Source organism: Podarcis tiliguerta, assembly GCF_965153285.1.
Source record: "Podarcis tiliguerta genome assembly, chromosome: 9".
NCBI classification, from domain to species: Eukaryota; Metazoa; Chordata; class Lepidosauria; order Squamata; family Lacertidae; genus Podarcis; species Podarcis tiliguerta.
In genome coordinates, this window is record NC_139542.1 from 54,781,578 (window position 1) to 54,801,394 (window position 19,817).

Consider the following 19,817-nt stretch of genomic DNA (forward strand, 5'->3'; position numbering starts at 1 on the left):
GATTAACTGAGGGGAGGGATGAACCATGTACTCCTGGGAGGAAAATGTGGGCTATAAGTGCAATGAATAAGCTCTTCTGCTTACCTGGTTAAGGAAGTTGGAGGGGCCAGCCAAATGGAGATGTCAGTTGCCAGAGATCTCCACAGGGTCACAATTAAACCTGCGCCAGTTGCAAAATGTTCCTGGTAACAGTAAAAGGTAAAGGGACCCCTGACCATTAGGTCCAGTCGTGGCCGACTCTGGGGTTGCGGCACTCAGCTCGCTTTATTGGCTGAGGGAGCCGGCATACAGCTTCCGGGTCATGTGGCCAGCATGACCAAGCCGCTTCTGGTGAAACCAGAGCAGCACACGGAAACACCGTTTACCTTCCTGCCGGAGCGGTACCTATTTATCTACTTGCACTTTGACGTGCTTTCGAACTGCTAGGTTGGCAGGAGCAGGGACTGAGCAACAGGCGCTCACCTCGTCGCAGGGATTCGAACCGCCGACCTTCTGATCGGCAAGCCCTAAGCTCAGTGGTTTAGACCACAGCGCCACCCGCGTCCCTTCCGCCTGGTAACAGTACCATCTAGCAAAAACTGTAACTGTCATTCTCCTGTTCGTGATTCAAACTTTAATACTTGGTCCTAAGTACAATAAATGGGGAAAGTCTGTTTTAAAACAAACATACATTTGGAGTTCACATTCGGAACATAATTTCCTCCCCTACTTGTCCTTGATATTTCAGCCTTCTCATTATTTGAATGTCTTAGCAAATGAAGGAAGGGAATGTTATTTTTTAATCCTCTCCTCTCATTCCCCACAACACATGCTTCATGTGTCTCTCTCCCCCCCCCCCCCCACACACACACTAGAAGTTAGATAATTTCTTCCTACTGCCAAAAACCTGCATCTATTCTCCACACATTTTTTTACCCTAAGCTTTTCACAATGCTTGCTTAGGTTTTCTCGCACCAGAACGCTGAAGATTAGCAACTGTAATCTGTGCTGTTTTCATACTTGCGCTTGCAATAACATTCCACTTAATGCGGCTCAAGTAATAAATATTTTCTTTATCAAAAGACTTTTCCATTTAAGCAATGTATTTGCTTGTATAGCAAGTGATAAACCTGAAGGTCGTTACTGTGGGGATTTACAATAACCTGCAGGGTTCCTCCTCCCCACTCCCCAATAATTCTTTTCTAAAATAGAGTTAATGCAGATAAAATGTTGGTAACTAAGCTACGAAAACTATTTAGTTTACTAATGAGGTATTTTAAGGTCAGTTTTAACAAAGAACTGTCTTGCTGCATAGGCTGAACTTCAAGAGAGTCTGGGTATAAAAATTAGTAGCGTTGATAGCACTTAGCTAATATAAACTTTTTAAAAAAATAGTTCCCTGCCCTTGAGAAGCTTCCAATGGGAGAGGTAATGGATAAAAGGAATAAGGTAAGACTGATGAATGGAATATCAGCCAGCAAACATACTGGCATGTTTGGCTAACATAAGGCAACATAAGAAGCTGCCTTATAGCAAGTCAGTATTATCTAAACCAGTGTTTCTCAAACTTGGGTCTCCAGCTGTTTTTGGACTACAACTCCCATCATCCCTAGCTAGCAGGACCAATGGTCAGGGACGATGGGAATTGTAGTCCAAAACCAGCTGGAGACCCAAGTTTGGAAAACACTGAGACTGGCAGAAGATCTCCAAGTCCTCTAATCAGAGTCTTTCCCACCTCTACCTGGTGATTCCCCAAGATTAAACCTGGGAAATTTTTCACCCAAAGCATGAGCTGTATCACTGAGCCACAGGCCTTCTCCAACTGAAAATGAGCCTAAGGCTTCACAAAGCTTAGTTCTGAAAGGGACTTGAAGGAAAAGAGAGGAGTATAGCTGTTCAAATGTTTTGAGGTGACCTTCTGTATATAAGAGACAGGGAAAGTGGGAATTCATTTTTGGGTGTGGCAGGATTGGAGGAAAAAAGCAACCCCATAAAAATAGCCAAACCAAATAAGCAGCAGAATATGGAGAATAAATAAATAAAGGAAAAGATACTGGGGGGCGATATACTTTCTCCTTGGGTGACCATATACTTCCATTTCCACTTCTCTGAAGTGTTGACTACAAAATATTTCTTTCTTCAGAGAACAAATCAATGTTTTCTCTCCTCTACTTCACATACTTGGGGATTTTTTTTTACGTGTAATTGTAATCCGTGTCTCAACTTTTATTTTGGGTTCTCATTTTCAAGCTTTTCAAAACCTATTTTCTCCAACCAGTTTGATTGGCACCTTTCTAAGTAGCCCAGGTGTTATCTCACCGAAAGGGAAAGATCTGAAAATCAGTGGTCTATCATCCAGTCAGCTGTAGTTCCATCCTCTGCTTGTTGTAGCTGGACTGGGCTGAAATGGATTTTAAAATCTTTACCTTCACGGGTCTGATGGCTTTAGATAGAATATAAGTTCTCAGCTTCAGAGATCATCAGAAACAGTCAAGCTTCATAAGAGCTTATCTTGAGGGTGGTTCCTTTAGAAAAACAACAACATCCGTACGTTTACTGCTTAATATTTCAATTGGAATTATGTCTCCTGATTGGTGCTAAAGACAGGTGACAAAGGCCCTTGTTTTCAATAATTACACTTTTCTAAATGGTGTAGAAAATGACTGAATATCTGATTGTTCTACAAGTTGATGGTGCATCTGGTCCAACTACCTCTGGAGAGCCACAGTTTTCTCGGCCCTGTCCTAAGTGATCTAGGGGCCATGGTAGTTCAAGCACCTAAAAAGTAAGTTATATCATATACAGTGATAGATGGATCTCTACAATGTCCCTGGGAACGTGTAGTTCAAATGTGATCAATGTCAAAGCTGTTGAAGAAATCAACAATATACCGTATTTTTTGCTCTATAAGACTCACTTTTTCCCTCCTAAAAAGTAAGGGGAAATGTGTGTGCATCTTATGGAGCGAATGCAGGCTGCGCAGCTATCCCAGAAGCCAGAACAGCAAGAGGGATCGCTGCGCAGTGAAAGCTGTGCAGTGATCCCTCTTGCTGTTCTGGCTTCTGAGATTCAGAATATTTTTTTCTTGTTTTCCTCCTCTAAAAACTAGGTGCGTCTTATAGAGCGAAAAATACAGTATATGTTAAAAAAAAATTTTCTAAATCTGATGCTACACACACACACACACACACACACACACACACACTGTGCTGACTGCTCTTAAACTGAAACAATATGACAGTTCTGTGCAGTGTGTAGTTCATATGTAAACTACTGCCGTGCACAGCCTTTGACTTTTCAGCACTCTGCAGCAAACCTCCTAACAATTTGCAGATCTGTGGACTGAGTGCCTAGACAGGAATGGTGGGTTGAGACAGATTGAGCACTTGAGTCAAGCCTAAGCGTACTAGACTATCCGAGGTTCAGAATTTGAAAGAAGAGCTCTAAAGCTAAGCAAACATTGCACGGGAACAAATTCTAATGACTAGTCCTGCAATATTTTAAGCTGCAGCATTCAGGAAATTTAAAAGTGTGGTAGTCAAAAGTTGCAGAAAGTGCTCCAGTAGGTATTCAGACCTGATGCATCTGACTTATGACACAATACACCTCTTAACTGATGACCCGCAACTGTTTGTCTGAGTGCACTGGGAATAATTTTTTTCTGTATAAAAGGGTGCAGAAGAGGCCTCAATTATATCAGATCATTTCTAGGTGGCTGTTTCACAGTGGTGTCCCAATTCTGTTGAATTACTAGGCAGAATAGCTCTGTTGCAATTTCTGGCATTCAAGGACATTGCTACCCCCAACCCCCGAATTCTAGCAGAGCATCAGTTGGGATGTGAACCACTTCCTATCTTCTGCAGGAGGGAACATTCAGGTTGCATGTTGCTAGGGGATGATGTATCTCCCATCTCCACCATGCTTAAAGCATATCATGTTAAGGAGTCTCCGGCAGCATATAAAACCAGTTGTTTTATAGTTCGGGCTGTAAATATGCTCTCTACTCCCAGCTGGTCAGAGTGCCTTTTGTGCCTTTCTTGGCAGGTACTGGATGGTGCCAATCATGGTGAGAGAATAGACTGAGCAAACTGACAGCTGCCCTGTGGAGACCTAATTGACAGGTTCCTTCAGCCGCTGCTCTTAGCTTCCTTTTAGACATCAGAAAATGGCAGGAGCTTGAAGAGGCTTAGCCTGGAAGTTGCTACTGGCGCCTAACTCTTGACATGCTGCAGTGCCGCCACGGCACACTCCTCCCAAAGGATGCTGCTATCTCTTGAGCCAGTGCCAGCCACTGCTGAAAGGGGGGGATTATGCAACTATCAGGAGTCTCTGAGTGTAGGGAAACTGGCAGCGTTCTCCGCCTCGTTGGCCACGCTTCCAGCCGCTGACCTCTTCCATGGTGCCAGGGTTTGATAAATGTTGGTAATTATTACCCTATGAATAAATGGATTCAATAAATAATGACCTGGGTTAGATTCGAACCCATCGTGGAGCTTTAGATTTAGCCTAAAGCTCGTCTTCTACAAATTAAAATGGGTACTTGAAGTGGCCAACTCTTAGTGAGCCAATGGCCTTTTATTTATTTATACGTTCGTAATTTATTTGCTCGGGATATCTCGGCTCAGATGTAGCATCTGGTTTTTCAGTGAGATTTTACTTTTTCAATTTTCCAGCTGAGTTGCCTGAAGGACAAGGAGGCCAAGTGTCTGCCCGTTTACATACAATGAATGAGCAACTCTGCCAGTTTTATTTTCCTGCCTTTTTAACTACATGGCCAGAAGTGCCAATGCCCCTTGCATTGCTGAAGGTCATTTCCTTAAGTTTTGGATTTCAAATGAAACAGTGGCTGATAGCCAATGTGTGTCAGTCATACTCAGGGTAGGCCCATTGAAATCAATAGGCCTAAGTAAATCTCACCATCTATCTGATTTAAGTAAGTACCTCTAGAACATAGCCTACCTTTCAACCCAAACTGAAGTTTCAGAAAGAAAGCAGCTATCTTTTAAGGACTGGCCCTCCCATTGCCCTGCCCATTTCTGGAAGCAGATTTTGGAGGAGCAAAATCCTTCTGAAAATTCCTCCCCAGGTATTTACAGCTTCAAACAAAACATTGGTTCTGCGAGTGTTTTATTAATGGAAAAAACTTGTCTTCTGTTGCCTGCAAGAGGACCAAAGTTTCTAAACTTTAACAGTTGCATTAGAAATCTTCAGTGCATCAGTTCAGCTTCTTACAGGTTTTCAGACGTCCCCACCACTTCCCCAAACTCTTTGCTTTCATTTTTTAAAATGTCAATTAAGCATCTACAAAGCAAGCAAGCAAAATGTTGGGTAACACTTTAAGCCAAATTTGGCAGATACAAAGGTTCTTAGTCACTGTTGCTAAACAATCAGAAGGAAGGAATGTGAGACATTTCCTGTATCTTCCCTGCTGAAGAAATTTGTTCCCTTCCAACAGGAACAGCTTGCAGTGAGAAGTACAGGAACAAAGGGATCGGTGCCTTGTGTCTTTAATAGCTGAGTGGCTGGCATTTATTAAGCAGGGCTAGCCTTTCCTAGTATGGAAATACAGTTGTGGGGAAAGCTTCACCTGCTGACTTACTGCTTGCCTATATTACTCGTGTATGGCATCTTATTTATTTTTAGTCCCTGCGCAGCCACTTGTAACATTCTGAATGCTGGGGGGAAATTTCTGAGGATGAAGTTTCAATCCAAGCTCCATTTGAATGAACTTTAACTGAAATAGTTTGGTTTGTAAAAGCATAAACTGGGACTGGGACTAGTAAATTCCTTTTTGAACAGGATGAACTAGAACTAGTTCCTTTTCAAAACCAACTTTCCAAGCACTGCACCTGCCTAAGGTCAGTAGTCAGGAAGTTCCAAGTACTTCCAAAATTCCTTCCTAAGAGTCCTGTTTTTTTGTGATTGATTTAGTGCCGCAACAGATTATCGGGTGGGTGTTGGGGGTAGTTCTTCATCCCTCTTTAAAAAAACAAATAAAAGCCTGCGATGGTTAGTTGGTTGATTGATTTCAAAATGTTTTGAACTGACAAAAATGATCCCAATCATTAAAGTGGCAGGGTTTTTTTTAAAAAAAAAATAAAACTAAAGTAGCGCAACTTCTTACAAACATCGCAGATGGCATTGCTTCCCATGTGGGCGAGAAGGAAGTATGTTTCCTGACGATGATGCGTGCTGCCACAGCACATGTCTATCATCTAGAATGATTATTGTTTTTCATTAGAACCGTTGCATTTTTTTCTCGTAGCAAAATCATGTGCATTTATTCATTTTGAATGGACACAATCAGCTATGACTGCAGTCTGTGCATACCCCTGCCCAATCCAATACAGGGGCAATTCGGAGCCAACCCACTCCAGATGTGACCCCCCCCCAAAAAAAACCAAATCAGGGGCCTTACACAGTCTATAATTGGGATTTAAAACCCTGATTAAACATGCAGTCAGGAGGGAAGAAGAGGGAGAAGCATGCATACTTCCTTGCGTGTGTCTCTTTCTTCCTCCCTCTTCTTGCTGCCTGACTATCCTACCTTTTCAACAACTGCAGGTTGTCCTGGGTGTAGCTGATGCAATCTAGGCCTGCCTCAACTCACTCTGGCTGATTGTGACTCTACAAGTCACCCTGATTTGACTCAGAAGCTAAGATTTTGCTGGAGCCAGTTCATAGCTCTAATAAGTGTGTGTGTGTGTGTGTGTGTGTCTACACACATTTAACCTGGGAATAAATCCCACCGATCTTAATGCAATTAATTTCTGAGTAGACAAATGTAGGATTGCACTGTAAGTGTAGGGAGACAGACCAATCTCCATTCATGAAACCTGGAGGTTCCTGTGTGCCTTTCCAAATACTTAAGAGGATGTTGCCTGCTTGTATTTATATATATATTAAAAAAAATGAGTACCTTATGAATTTTGAGTTTCACACAGTTATCTTTTTTACTATTCCCTGTCGACCTGTCAAGGAGACTAAATAAAATAAATATAGAGAACAAGTAACCCTGTCAATTTCCTGATACAAACTGGGAAGATAAGTAAAGATGATCTGCCAAAATCACTTCATGTTTGGTGGGAAGATGGGGCAGAATGTGGACAGCACTGTGATTAGAGCCAAAGATACACACAGAGGAATTAGCATTGACAGCATTTGCTTTGTTATGAATAGCAGAATTCAGGTATTTTTAAAAGTTTTGATAATCTTCAGTGCTACAAGAACTCCTCTGTTTCATGCTTCCCCATGGCAGAAGCCCCAAGCTGGTCGATATATTGGGGTTAGCATGGTAGAGATGTTTTATTTTGAACTTTGTTCATGATCCAAACAGGCTTTGAACACTTTAAAACCATGCTTGTTTTAATCAAAGAGAGTTAAGCACATGCACGACTCTCTCCCATTGAAATTTTATCGGGCTTCTTTGGTCAACCTGCATATATTTCGGCTGCCTATCGTTCCACCTTTCACTTCAGCAGCTCCCCGGGCAATGAAACATCTTGGGCTGGTCTACAACTCCCACACAGAAAAGTGGCAAGAGATATTGAGAAGTGAGAGCATAACTCACTTCACCTTTCCATGCCACTCTCCCCCCTCCCCAGCTCTCAGTACTCTTAAGTTCACTAAACTAATTTTGACATGCTTTCTCCGGTGTCATTATTTGTGGATGTTGTGTTCTTAACAGCTACAGACTCGTAAAAAACTGCAGTACAAAACTCCTAAAGTCAAAAAGTGCACTTTAGTTAATATAAGGTGTTTACAGTGAGCGTGGTGCCCAGTGGATAATTTTCGTTTTGTTACTACAGATACTAACAAGGCTATTAAACAGAAAAAGAAAAGAGGCTAAATTCTAAAATGGTAGACCTTTTTTGGGGGGTGGGGAGCTAGAAATGGATACAGCTCCCATGATACATCAATTGTATGTCGACTGCTTAGAACAGATGTTAATTACAGTAGTAACAGTTGCTGTTCACGGATACGTTTTCAAACAATTATGTGAATGGCTTAGGATTCTGGCAAATTAGTTAAAATTATTTTATCATTATGTGCTTGTTTGCATTTGTAAAAGCTAGCAATTAAGAGTCTAAAAATGGCTAGTGAGTGAAAACACTTGCCGCTGCAGTGATTTTACTCTGTTCTTGTGGCACATTAGACAGATACTATCCATCTTGCAAACATTGGTTGGGAAACAGCATACTGTGTGCTATCTAAATGGCTTTAGTATGCATCAGTTAATCAGAGAATTAATGTAATTATTTTTATGCACCCTGTATCTGTCTCCTGGCGACATTCATTTTGTACTACCAGAATTGTTACATGGGTTTCCAGACATCTCATAGGTTTCCAGGCTTTACGATACTCACCTAATTTAACAAAGCACCATTAGTGTACTCAGATTCATTTAACGCTTTTGCTAGCCTAGTCCAACCAGTTACAGAAATCTAAAAGTAGGTAAGGGGAAAATAACTCTGAAAATGTGGAAGATACATAGAAATAATCACTAGTTAATGCATTTTCCTCTCTGAACAGCTCTGTGAACTTTTACAACCCATACACTGAATGTAATTAACCCTCTTTAAATCATAAAATTGATAACCCAGGTTTAAAGATGCACTGCTTAGCTTTGTAAGACTTCCGCATTTCCATTGTTTCCTTGACAACAACGATATAGATGCTGCTATCACCATGGGAATGGTTCTTTTGAATGAAGCTGCTACCTCCAAAGGAGATGTTGGGAAAAGGAGAAGTAAGATGTTTAATGTGGTTGGCCGATTTATTGTTGCTGTTCAGAGATTCTGATTCACGCTTGATTACCGCATTCCACGTGGAAGCTCACAGATTCTCATACATCTTTCACGAGCACTTGCAAATGCGTTTATTCATTTGTGAACACATTGGTGTGCTTTTGTGAATAGGCGTTTTTCTTTCCTAATATTATTTAATGACACAGGCAGGTATCCAAATAGCTGCTTGAGATATGTCTTTTCAACATCAACTTGCTATATAGCATGAAAAATAGAAGTCTAAAACTTTGTTGCACCCCATGAACTATCTGTGCAGTTCTTTGGATACTAGCCCTGTTTGTGTGTGCAAAAGTGATGATGTTACTAAATAGGAAAGATTGGGTAATACAAAAAAATAGCATGTTTTCCAGATCACTTTCTTCTGAGTTCCTTTTTAGGGCTGCAGTGAACATTCTTCTGTTGGGAATGTTCAGCTTGCAATAAATGGGAAGAGGCAAATTGGGAATTATTGTTATTATTATTTGTTCCTCGCCCATCTGACTGGATTGCCTTGCCTCAGGCACTCTGGGCAGCTGGGAAGTAGGGAATGTGTACATGTTGGGAAGAGGGGCTGTCGTGGGCATTCTGTAGAAGAAATTGTGGTTGTCAGAGGGTGGCCACCAGGAGCAGCAGTGCTGTCACTACTTGTAATAGTTCCAAAACAACGGTAAGAAAATGTTGCTCTCGCTACCAGCTAATCCTCCCCAGTTTGTGAATAATCTACACTCCTCTCTACCCTTAAAAGAAACAAAAACAAGTCCCTATGCATGCATTCACATTTAAGCAAGAGTCTTACAGTCATCAGTACTCATCAGTATATATGTAAAATATATATCTAACCAATGGGTGGTACAAAACCCTAGTGAAGGTTCTGTATGCAAAAAGTGATGCTTAGAGCACTGAGCCTGTATCCTAAATTTTCAATACCATACAAAGTAAACTGAGCTAGGTGGAAGAGAGCATGTTATGAAGAAAAAGTTCTGTTGCACTTCATTGTGCTCATGTCCTGCTTGTAGATATATGATGTCATGTGTAGGACATATGGGTGGGGCCAGAATTAGGTCCAGAAGCCCCCACTCCCCAGATAAAGCCTCTTACCACCCTTCCAGTCTGGACCAGCCCTCCATGCCTGCAGTTGACTTCTAACATCCCATTCATGCAGCTGCTAATTCAATGAATGACATTCTTCTAGTTTGGCCCTCAAGTGCATCTGAATTGGCTGAGTCAGCCAGCTCCTTTCAAGAAAAATTACATGGCATGTGGATGCTGTGAATTTGCCAACCTGTGGCAATAGATAATTAAGATGTACTATTTTTTCGCCTGCCAAAGGGTCTGACGTACATACCTGAAATGATGTTCCCTGAAATACATAATTCAAGTTTATTGCTTTATCTAGCAAGCTCTGGGTACCCTGAGACGTTTTGTAGGTTGCCACCTTTAGTTCCCTTTTTCTTTTTAAACAACAATTTTCTTGTCATTTGTGATAACGAGAAAAGATAATCTCTTGGAATTCTGTTTTTTGTAAAAGGGTTACAATGTTATCTCAGATGATATAAGGATGATGCCTAGAGACATCCTAACTAACCTTGTATATTTCAATATATAAGTGATTGTACCTAATATTGAATACATCAGCTTTTTTATTTCCCCCCAGTTATATGCCTGGTGGGATTGGGTCTCGTCGTTTTCTTCTTCAGTTTCCTGTTGTCAATATTCCGCTCCAAGTACCATGGTTACCCATACAGGTAAGTCACACAAAAAAAACCCTATCCATGCAGATCACCTTTTTTCAGCCATCAGCCTGCTCCCAGCTTTCTACTTTGGCATTAATGAATCCATGAACAGGTAAATTGTACTGGCATCTCTAGGGTTTATTTGGATTATCACTGCAGAAGAACACAAGAAGAGCCTGCTAGATGAGGCGAATGGCCCATCTAGTCCAAAATCCTGTTCTCACAGGGGCTGAACGACTGCCTGTTGGAAACCAGCGAGCAGGATTCGAATACAAGGGCACTTTCCCCTCCTGTGGTTTCCAGCAACTTCAAAACACACACTTACTGCATTTTGGTTTTGCAGGACAGCATTACAAGTCCCTGTACAAAGGTAAACACTAAATAAAAAGTGGCCTTCTTGCAATGCACTCTGGTGTATGAAACAAGGAAGTGCTTAATCTGCAAAGAGGGAGCTTGTGTAGTAGCTGATGCCAGCTTGTATGAGGCTAAACTGTGAAGAAAGCACTTTCATCTTGTTAGTCATACCACATGAAGAAGTCTTCCTGCTTGAAGATGCAACTGAAAAGGGGATTTCCAGGTAAACGTTATATTCAGGTACCAAGCCCTGGCTTACAACGTTGCAAGGACATAGGATTTATTTTAAATATATTTTTCTGCAAACTACACATTTTTTTAAGCATTTTGATAAGCTGAGAACTGCATTGCAGCATTCAGAGAAGTGTAAAATCTGATGGTATTGCCACAGTTCAATCTAAAAATTAGTCTGGGAGGTATGGACTATGTTTTGGAGTTTGCAAATTACTGATGCCTCAATTATCCAAGGCTCTGAACATGAAGCCATAGGTTTTCCAGGTGTGTTCTGGCCCTGTGGTCCTTAAAGTATGTCAACAGTGATCAGTTGATGAATTCAGAACTGTACACACTGGGTAAAAATAATGCACCATACTTAGCTGAAAAGTGTAACTTTGCAACATCCTTTCCCATATCTGGAAACCAGCTGTTTGCTTAGAATGCTGTCTCCATTCATAGAGGAAATTAGCTATAGCTTCTGAATAATAGAAAGCAGCACTGCACTATTACAGAAATGTGCTCCTGCAAGTTCCTGCAGAAATGTGCTCTCACCCAAGTTTTCCACAGCAGCAAACATGACCAGTATCAAAGAAAATGGAGCTGTCAGGTATTCCTTAGGAAATCAGAAAATTATAGTACAAAAAAGAGAGAAAATTATAGTACATAATAAAGAAATCCAGTTGCTCCTTAGTTTAATGCCACCTGAGGTATGGAGCATAGCACAGCTGAAAGAATAACAGGTTGGCTGTTTAAAAGTTTGCAAATACCACCAAATTCCATTAAGATTCTGTGCCTGCTACAACTGATGTTGGTGGCAAAATATAAATGCAGTATGAAAACTGTAGACAGTTGCCACACTGTAAGTTCAGAGGACTTAAGTATGCATGTGGCATTCTGATGAATTTAAGTTGCAGACCAGTGCTGCTGTGCTAGGGCCAACATTCTCATCCCATTCATACTGATTTAGGGCCTTTTCAGGACAAAGCAAACTGTTGTGTAGGTTTACTATCTTAAAGCGAGTACAGGGGGCTCTGAATTTGATCAGAGCAGTAGTTTGGGGGTAAACTAGTGTTTAATCTTCACAATTTTCCTGATCCAAATTGCACCTTGAAGCTTCTATTGGCCATGTAGGGTCTCTGTAGTTCTACGTTTCTCCTTTGGGGCAAATAGCAGCTTGGTGTAATGAGAAGGGGTACTGGGCAAAAGAGTTAGCCACAACTTCCTCTCCAGAATCACTGATGTCAAATCCCGTGATTGTTTTTAAAGCATTTTAGAAGATATGATAGATTTCTTCCATCACATGGTGATTTGACTCTCAGTCGATCAAAGTAGCAACACATGTCCATGGGATCCAAAGATCTTCCGTCAAGGAAAAGGTTGTTCTGAGGAGAGCATATTTTCCTAGTGTTCACTTCATAAAAGATTCTTATTTGGGGGAAAATGTGATTTCTCATGCAGATTAAAGATTACAATCACAGATTGAGTGTTGAAACAAGCCTGAATGCATTTATCCGTGAGCACATGTGAAAGATTGGAAATAGACTGATCTGTCCATCCCTAACAAAGCCTGACTCACAGCTGGGGGCCAGAGAAGGTTTCAGGCCCTCGTACTACTAGGCAGTCAGAGGTGGTGGCAGAAAAACACTTCTGTTTTCAATCTGCTTAAGTATTTCAATAGTATTTGAAAAGGGATGCTACAAAAGGTTCCAGGAGAAAAAAGAGGACCACACACCACAGATGGAAAAACAAGTATGGGAAGAAACAGGGCATCAAACACAGCTCCTGTCATCATTCTCTTAATCAAACATTAACCACCTCTGTTTCCTTAAAACTATGGAATCCATGAGCTGCTGTTCCCTGGTAATATGGTACAAATGCATTTCAAGTCTTGGATCTAGAAAGATGAGGGAACTACATAAAAGACAATGCAAAATGTTTATATCTCCTTCCTGTCTCTTACTAGCTCTTCCTTGAATGAATATTTTCAGCTTGTATCTCTTTTTATTTTTTAAAAAAAACAATCAATAAGCAGCATGAAATATTACTTATCTGTGTTTTCAGAAGAGCTTTTCATGTGTGTCAGAGTTCTGTACTAAAAGTATTGGAAAAACTCGGCAGGGTGGAAATATAATTTCTGCAACATCTTGATATGTTCTTTGGAGAGGACTCTGAGAAATGGTTCTGATACATTGGACCAGTTGACTGTGGCATGTATGAGTCTGAGAGTGGTTGAACCGTGCATTCAGATACTTTCCCCAGCCAAACCAGAAGCTGAAACCCCGTTAAAAACATATTCAGAATATAATAATTGCACGAAAGGGTTTATTCCCATCATAGCCTCCCCACCCAAGATGACCACCAAAGAGAGGCAAACAGCCAGTCGTTGTTGTTGTTTAGTCATTTAGTCGTGTCCGACTCTTCTTGACCCCATGGACCAGAGCACGCCAGGCACTCCTGTCTTCCACTGCCTCCTGCAGTTTGGTAGCTTCGAGAACACTGTCCAACCATCTCGTCCTCTGTCGTCCCCTTCTTCTTATGAGAAGAGAAGTCATTAGTGCTACCCAAATGCCTGGGAAAACAAAAATGCTGAATGAGTGACAAAGTTGGTGCCAGGTGAGCCTACTTAGGAGAAGCATTCAATTCTCTGTAAGAAGTGGTACAAAGAGCAGGGTGTCAGATCATACTCTCAGGATCCAAGCAGATTCATATGGGAAAGCTGTGAGCAGTGGAGAAGCTCCTGTAGGGGTCTTAATTTGGCCCATGTAAGGAGTGAGGCAGGTAAAGATGTGGCTGCAAAGGTACAATTGGGAGCTTTGCAATGTATTCTCGGTCGTTCTCTGGCAAGCAGGATTTGTTTTCAGTGCCTTTTATATTTGGTGCCAAATGCAAGCATTGCTGCTGGTTCTGCTCAGAAGCTCCCAATCAGATCTCCCAAGTGGTGCCAATCCCTGTTGAAAGCAGGGTTGCAGTTCGTGCTGATTGGCAGTGAGTTCCATCCTTTGGGATCCAGAGCTAATAATAATAATAATAATAATAATAATAATTTATTATTTATACCCCACCCATCTGGCTGGGTTTCCCCAGCCACTCTGGGTGGCTTCCAACAAAACACTAAAATACAATAGCCTATTAAACATTAAAAGATTCCCTGAACAGGGCTGCCTTCAGATGCCTTCTAAAAGTTTGGTAGTTATTTTTCACCTTGACATCTGGTGGGAGGGCATTCCACAGGGCGGATGCCACTACCGAGAAGGCCCTCTGCCTGGTTCCCTGTAACTTGGCTTCTCGCAGCGAGGGAACCACCAGAAGGCCCTCGGCGCTGGACCTCAGTGTCCGGGCAGAATGATGGAGGCGGAGACGCTTCTTCTGACTGGTGCTGACTCTAAGCACTAATTTGATTGGCTGGAATCTTCTGTCACAGCACAGCTGATACATGCACCACGCTGCAAAGAAGAAGTGGGCCCCCTGACATCATGGGGATATAAGGTGATTGGCAAGCAGCCCCCTAGAGGTGGGCTGTGTGTTCAGGATCCAAACCACCAAGCTGAAAAAGTTTTCAGTACAAGGCTCCTGAACCATATGAGGCTTTAAAGATCAAAAACAGCACTCTGAATTGGACCCAGGAACACCGAGCTATGGCCCTCCTTTCAAAGCAAGTCTTTCTGCCATTACTGATCTTCTAATGGAGGAACAAGGTTTAAAAACTTCTGGTTTGCACAACTTTCTGGCTCACAGGAGATATCCTGACCTCACTTATTTGATCATTCCTTTGCTCAGTTCACAACTGACTTTTGACCTGTGCCCCTGAAAATTTGTTGCATTTTTTAGACTTCTTCTTACTGTGGCAGGCACCGAACTTAAAACAAAGAGGCAGTTTCAGAATTGTTCTTTATCTTTTTTCTTACCTTTCCTTCTTTCCTGATCAGTTGGGTCCATTGAGAGGAAGGGGGAGAGAAATCCCCACTAATATTTTGAGGCTCATTTTGAACTTAATTCATATACTTTTTTAAAAAAAGAAAGAGAGATTATCCTACTCATTGTTTTACAAGTAATTTGAATAGCATATTCAACAGTTAGTCTTCAGGTGTGCTGTCTGGAGAATCTCTGGTGGCTAGCAACACAACAGCCTTTACAGCTAAATTTACTAGCTCCTGAGTCAATATTTTATAACTTTTCTGGCCTAGTTACCTGCTTCAGTGCTGTGTCAAAGTCATCTAATATCACACCCTTCTGCTTGGGGAGTTTTTACCCAACTCTCTGGGGGTATTATAGTCCCTGAGCAAAGCATTGCTGGATTCATTAGGCTCTTCATGAAATCAATTTTGTCTCCTGCAGTAATCATGAGTGGCTGTGCTACAGTCTTGCCCCTCTGCCTGTTTCCTTTAGGTTAAATCTCCTCCGGGCATGCATGTAACTTGCATTACTTTTAATGAAAAATAAATGTCTTGTGCACCAAACACAACAGACAGAACTGAAACACCCTGTGTTAAAAAGTATCTTGGGGGTTTTAACCATCTCCTTTTGATGTCATTAGCTGCTCAAGCATAACTTAAGTTGCATCTATTATTTACTGTTATTATTCCTTTATTCCATATTTTCTTACTCTACTACAGCTGTTGCCTTGGAGTAGGCTGACCTTTGTTCACCAACCACATCGCCAGGCTTCCATATCATTTAGGGTGGGGGACCTGTGGCCCTCCAGCTATTGTTGCACTCCAGTTCCCCTCATTTCCCCTTCCTTCCTCTCCCTCCCCTTTTTATGAAGATTGACTGCTCTCAGATCCCACAACTGGTTCTCCCTTGGTCTCCTCGCTGGCCCAAGTGGGACTAATTTAGCCAACCAGCCCTGGTGATCGTCTAATGTTTATTGGATGGATTTCCCCCCTAAATTGATTTTTGATTTTATTGTTATTTACGTTTTATACCATATTTTATTCTTCTTCTCTTTTTTGTAGCATCAATTAAGTGTTTTAAATTTGTTGTTAGCCACCCTGAGCCCTGAACCGGGAAGGGCGGAGTATAAATAAAAAAAATATTATTTTTATTTCTTATCAGTCCCAGCCAGCATGTCCAGTGCTTAGGGATTATTGGAGTTGGAGTCCAACAGCATCTGTAGGGACACAGATATGTCAACTAATTCCTCCCATTCCAAGCCTGACTGCAAAACTGGACTGCTAGACAGGATTTTTAAAATTATTATTTACCACCTACTTCTTCTGAACCCAAATTGTATTCCTGCATCTTTCAAAGGAAGAGAGAAGGTGGCCTGAGAACCCAAAGGATGAGAAATTTACAGCTGTAGGGCAATCACCAAGGAATCGCTTCCAGTGTGAAGTGGTTGGAACTTGTTCTGTGAACTGCCCTGAGAAGTCTGGGTGTAGGGCGGTATATAAATTCAATTTAAAAAATAGATCTGCTGCTACACTGTTCTACTAATGTTAGACACCCTGTTAAGGTTCATCCCCACCTAAGCATTGTCCCTTTGGGGAGCTTAGGGCACCACTGGCATGAGGAGGCAGCACTTTGTCGTCTCAAATGGCTTGAGGCTGCCAGGTGAGCCTTGGTATTAAGATAAAGTAGGTTACAAGGATGCTTCTCTACATACATGGGTTTTTTGGACTTGATGCATATGAATGGGGAAATGGACTCCAAGCTGTGTTGAGACCCACAGCAGTTAACATTTTAAGGCTTAAAAAATGCACAGCGAAGCATGCTTGACAGATGAAGCTCCATATGATGACCATGTTGCCTGCGGTCAAGAGAAAGCTCAGCCACTGGTGGTTTGCTCATCTGCCTCATCCTGCTAACTAGTAAGAATAGCATTAACATGCACCAGCTACAGATGAGTGGTGGAATGGTTCTAAATGTGGGCTCAGAGTGTCACAATGTGCTGTTAATTACTCAGCTCCAACAAGAGTTGAACTTCTATATTATTAGCCAGGACGGGGTCAGTCCTAAATTGCAATGTCTAACTGTGGAAATGAGGTGACAAGAACTCCATAAAAGACATGCACCAGATGATGCCTAGCTCTCATTCCAATGAATACTAAGGAATACTGAATCTTTCTATTTGCATGTGTTTAAAATAATTGCTTGTAAAGAGAAATTGGAGGCTGCATGCTGAAAGATGTAGACCCCAAAACAAAGTCCACCCTAAGGTGAACACCTAACACCTTATGTGTTGCATAACAGCAGACAGCCATATTAATCTTTCCTGAAGCAGGTGACGGTTGGTCCTGCATCAATAAAGGAAACAAAAAGCCACTTGTCTTAGGCCACACATCTCTATGAAGTGATATGCTTTGAAAATGAAATCAAATAAAAATAAATCAAGAGTGAAAGATTGTGGGGGAGGTTGTCTATCATCCCCAGCCCCTGCTTTTTATACATGGCCGTATACATAAAAATTGTAGGAGGATCCTTTACTATGTCTATGATAGTTTCTCTTGCTTTTGATCATCTAAAGAAAAATGGGCTAGAAATGGCAGTGTGAGAAAGTTGAGTCTGCAAATGAGGCTGGCTTTCTTACTTTTTTCTTTTTAAGTGCTATGTAAGATAACTTCACAAACTCAGTGGTGCAAAACGAATACCAAAATAAAGATAACATGTAAGTAAAATGTATTATAATACATTATATAGATATGCCCCATGTGTTCTCTTCAATAAAAAAAATTCACCTATTAAAACAAAGAGAGAGGCTTAAATGCTCATCAGGGCTTCTTTAATCTGAATTATATAGTCATAGTTTTGAACAGTAATTTTCAAAATTTAAGGCCACTCTGAGCAAAAGCAAGTCTTGAAAGGCACTGAGCTTCCTGTTCATCATTTCACTCTGACCTTATTCATTTGTTTTGGTCTCTGTTGCTTGGGTGTTGTCCCTCTGTTATGCTGCCTCTTTTCCCAGACATATTTTGTGTTCCCACAAATGTCCTCCATTGGTAACACTGCCTCACATCTAAAGCTCTATCAGACTTGGGCAAAATACAGAACTGAGGCAATCCTGATTGGGCAATTGTGAAAATACAGTTTACTTCCTCTACCTATCAGACACTGCTTCCATGCATTTAGATCAAGGATAGATCAACCTATAGCCTTCTGGGAGTTGTTTGGATTTGAATTCCCATCTTCCCTGACCATTGGTCATACTGGCTGGAGCTGATGGGAGTTGACAGTCCAACAACATTTGTAGGACCACAGGTTCATTGTTCCCAATTTTAGTCACACATTGAGAAGGGAGCAGGACCAACCATCCCCTGAGATAATGTGCCCCAGCTCTTCCCTGACATTCAGAACAATATTTCCAAATGGGACTCTGCAACAGCAGTAGGCTCTGTGAGCAACATTTTCCTTTACTAAAAATAATGATGCAGTGAGAATACTGAGATGCAAATCCAACCCTCAAATATTCTCAGGAATCTCTATATTTGAAGAGCTTCAGTCATACTAAATATGGTTGCTTACACAAGATTTTGTACCTGCCTGAGAGCTTGAGGCTACAGGAGAATTAGATGGTGTCCTATCAAATCTGAGAGCAGACAAATACAGTACCTTGGACAGTTCTAAGGGAGCCCTGCTGGCTAAAAGCAGTCTCCTACTAAGTTAGCTCCAGAAGTGTCAACAGGAAATGTATTTTACCATCTGCTTCCTAATTTGTATTGAGATTAAGGGGGGGGGGGTTCGCTACCTGTTCAGTAACATAAGTGGAATCACTTAAAACAGTAAGATCCTAGAATTTCAGTGGTCTTCTGGGTAGAATGCTTAATAAAGAATCAAGTTCTCTCTAGACTCCTTGTACCAATTACAACATAAAAGGATGTGGTTCACATATTCTGTTTCTCAAATAACAAGACACCCCTGAATCTTTCTTACTTAAGTAGTTAGCAAACAAAACAAAAAAAAGCAATACGTTGTGCTCTCCTAGTTTTGTAAATAGCTAACGTCTGCAACTATGGAGCTCTGGCAATTCCATAATTTGGAATATTATTTAAGAATAGTGGAAAGCATGGCTGCAGTTCTCAGATGGTATAAATATAGGCCTGTTAGCCTCTGGATAACAGAAAGTTGAATCTCCTTTATGTTATAATACCCAAAACCTCAGTGGAGAAGCCCAGCATAAGTATCTCCTTTTTCATGTCCAGCATTCCCAGGCTGAGGCCAATAAGTGCTATAACTAGAAGGGCAGAGGGAAAATGCAAGTGCAGACATTATTTCAGGGCATTTATTCAAGCTTTACATTCATATGCCCACTTCGTGATATAAAGTTGCATTCCCCACACAGAATCATATGTACAAAACCTTCCTTTAAAAGGATAGATTGAACCCTTCCCAGTTGAGGATTGAAGGCAGCAATCCATATGTAAACTGACCCTCCCCCCCCCCCAAAAAAAAAAACCACCTGTGGCTTTAAAACTTTGAATAGCTGGAGGAATAAAACAGTGACCCTGGGATGGGAGGGCTTCTTGGCTGAAGTTAGCAAAATCAGTCACTCTTGTTGCTCAGACCAAGAATATGGTCCCTTGAGGGAGCTAGAGTCAGCTGTAAGCTGTGGTGATGTCGCCTCACTGGAGGAACTGCCTGGGAGGCCAAAGGCTGTTTTGCATTTATGGTTGGGGAGATAGCAGTACTGCAGTACTTCAGCCAGGAGGGCCCTGAATAAACTACTAGCAGTTCTTCCTACAAGGAAGAAGCCAGAAGCTTATCTTCATCAGAATTGTCCACCACACACTGCATCGTCCTTGGGTCATGACAG

At 41.5% G+C, this 19,817-nt stretch overlaps 1 protein-coding gene and 1 long non-coding RNA gene across 2 annotated transcripts in view; both read left to right on the forward strand.

Moving 5' to 3' along the window:
- TUSC3 (tumor suppressor candidate 3) overlaps window positions 1–19,817 on the forward strand; it is a 129,216-nt gene that overhangs the window by 106,080 nt on the left and 3,319 nt on the right. The window contains exons 8-9 of the mRNA XM_083458434.1: window positions 8,654–8,728; window positions 10,420–10,510. Coding sequence (XP_083314560.1) covers window positions 8,654–8,728; window positions 10,420–10,510 — 166 coding nt within the window. The remainder of the gene's footprint in view (window positions 1–8,653; window positions 8,729–10,419; window positions 10,511–19,817) is intronic.
- Window positions 14,309–19,443, forward strand: LOC310657432. Its single transcript, XR_014501779.1, has 2 exons — window positions 14,309–18,232; window positions 18,309–19,443. It is a non-coding gene; the product is annotated as an uncharacterized lncRNA (long non-coding RNA).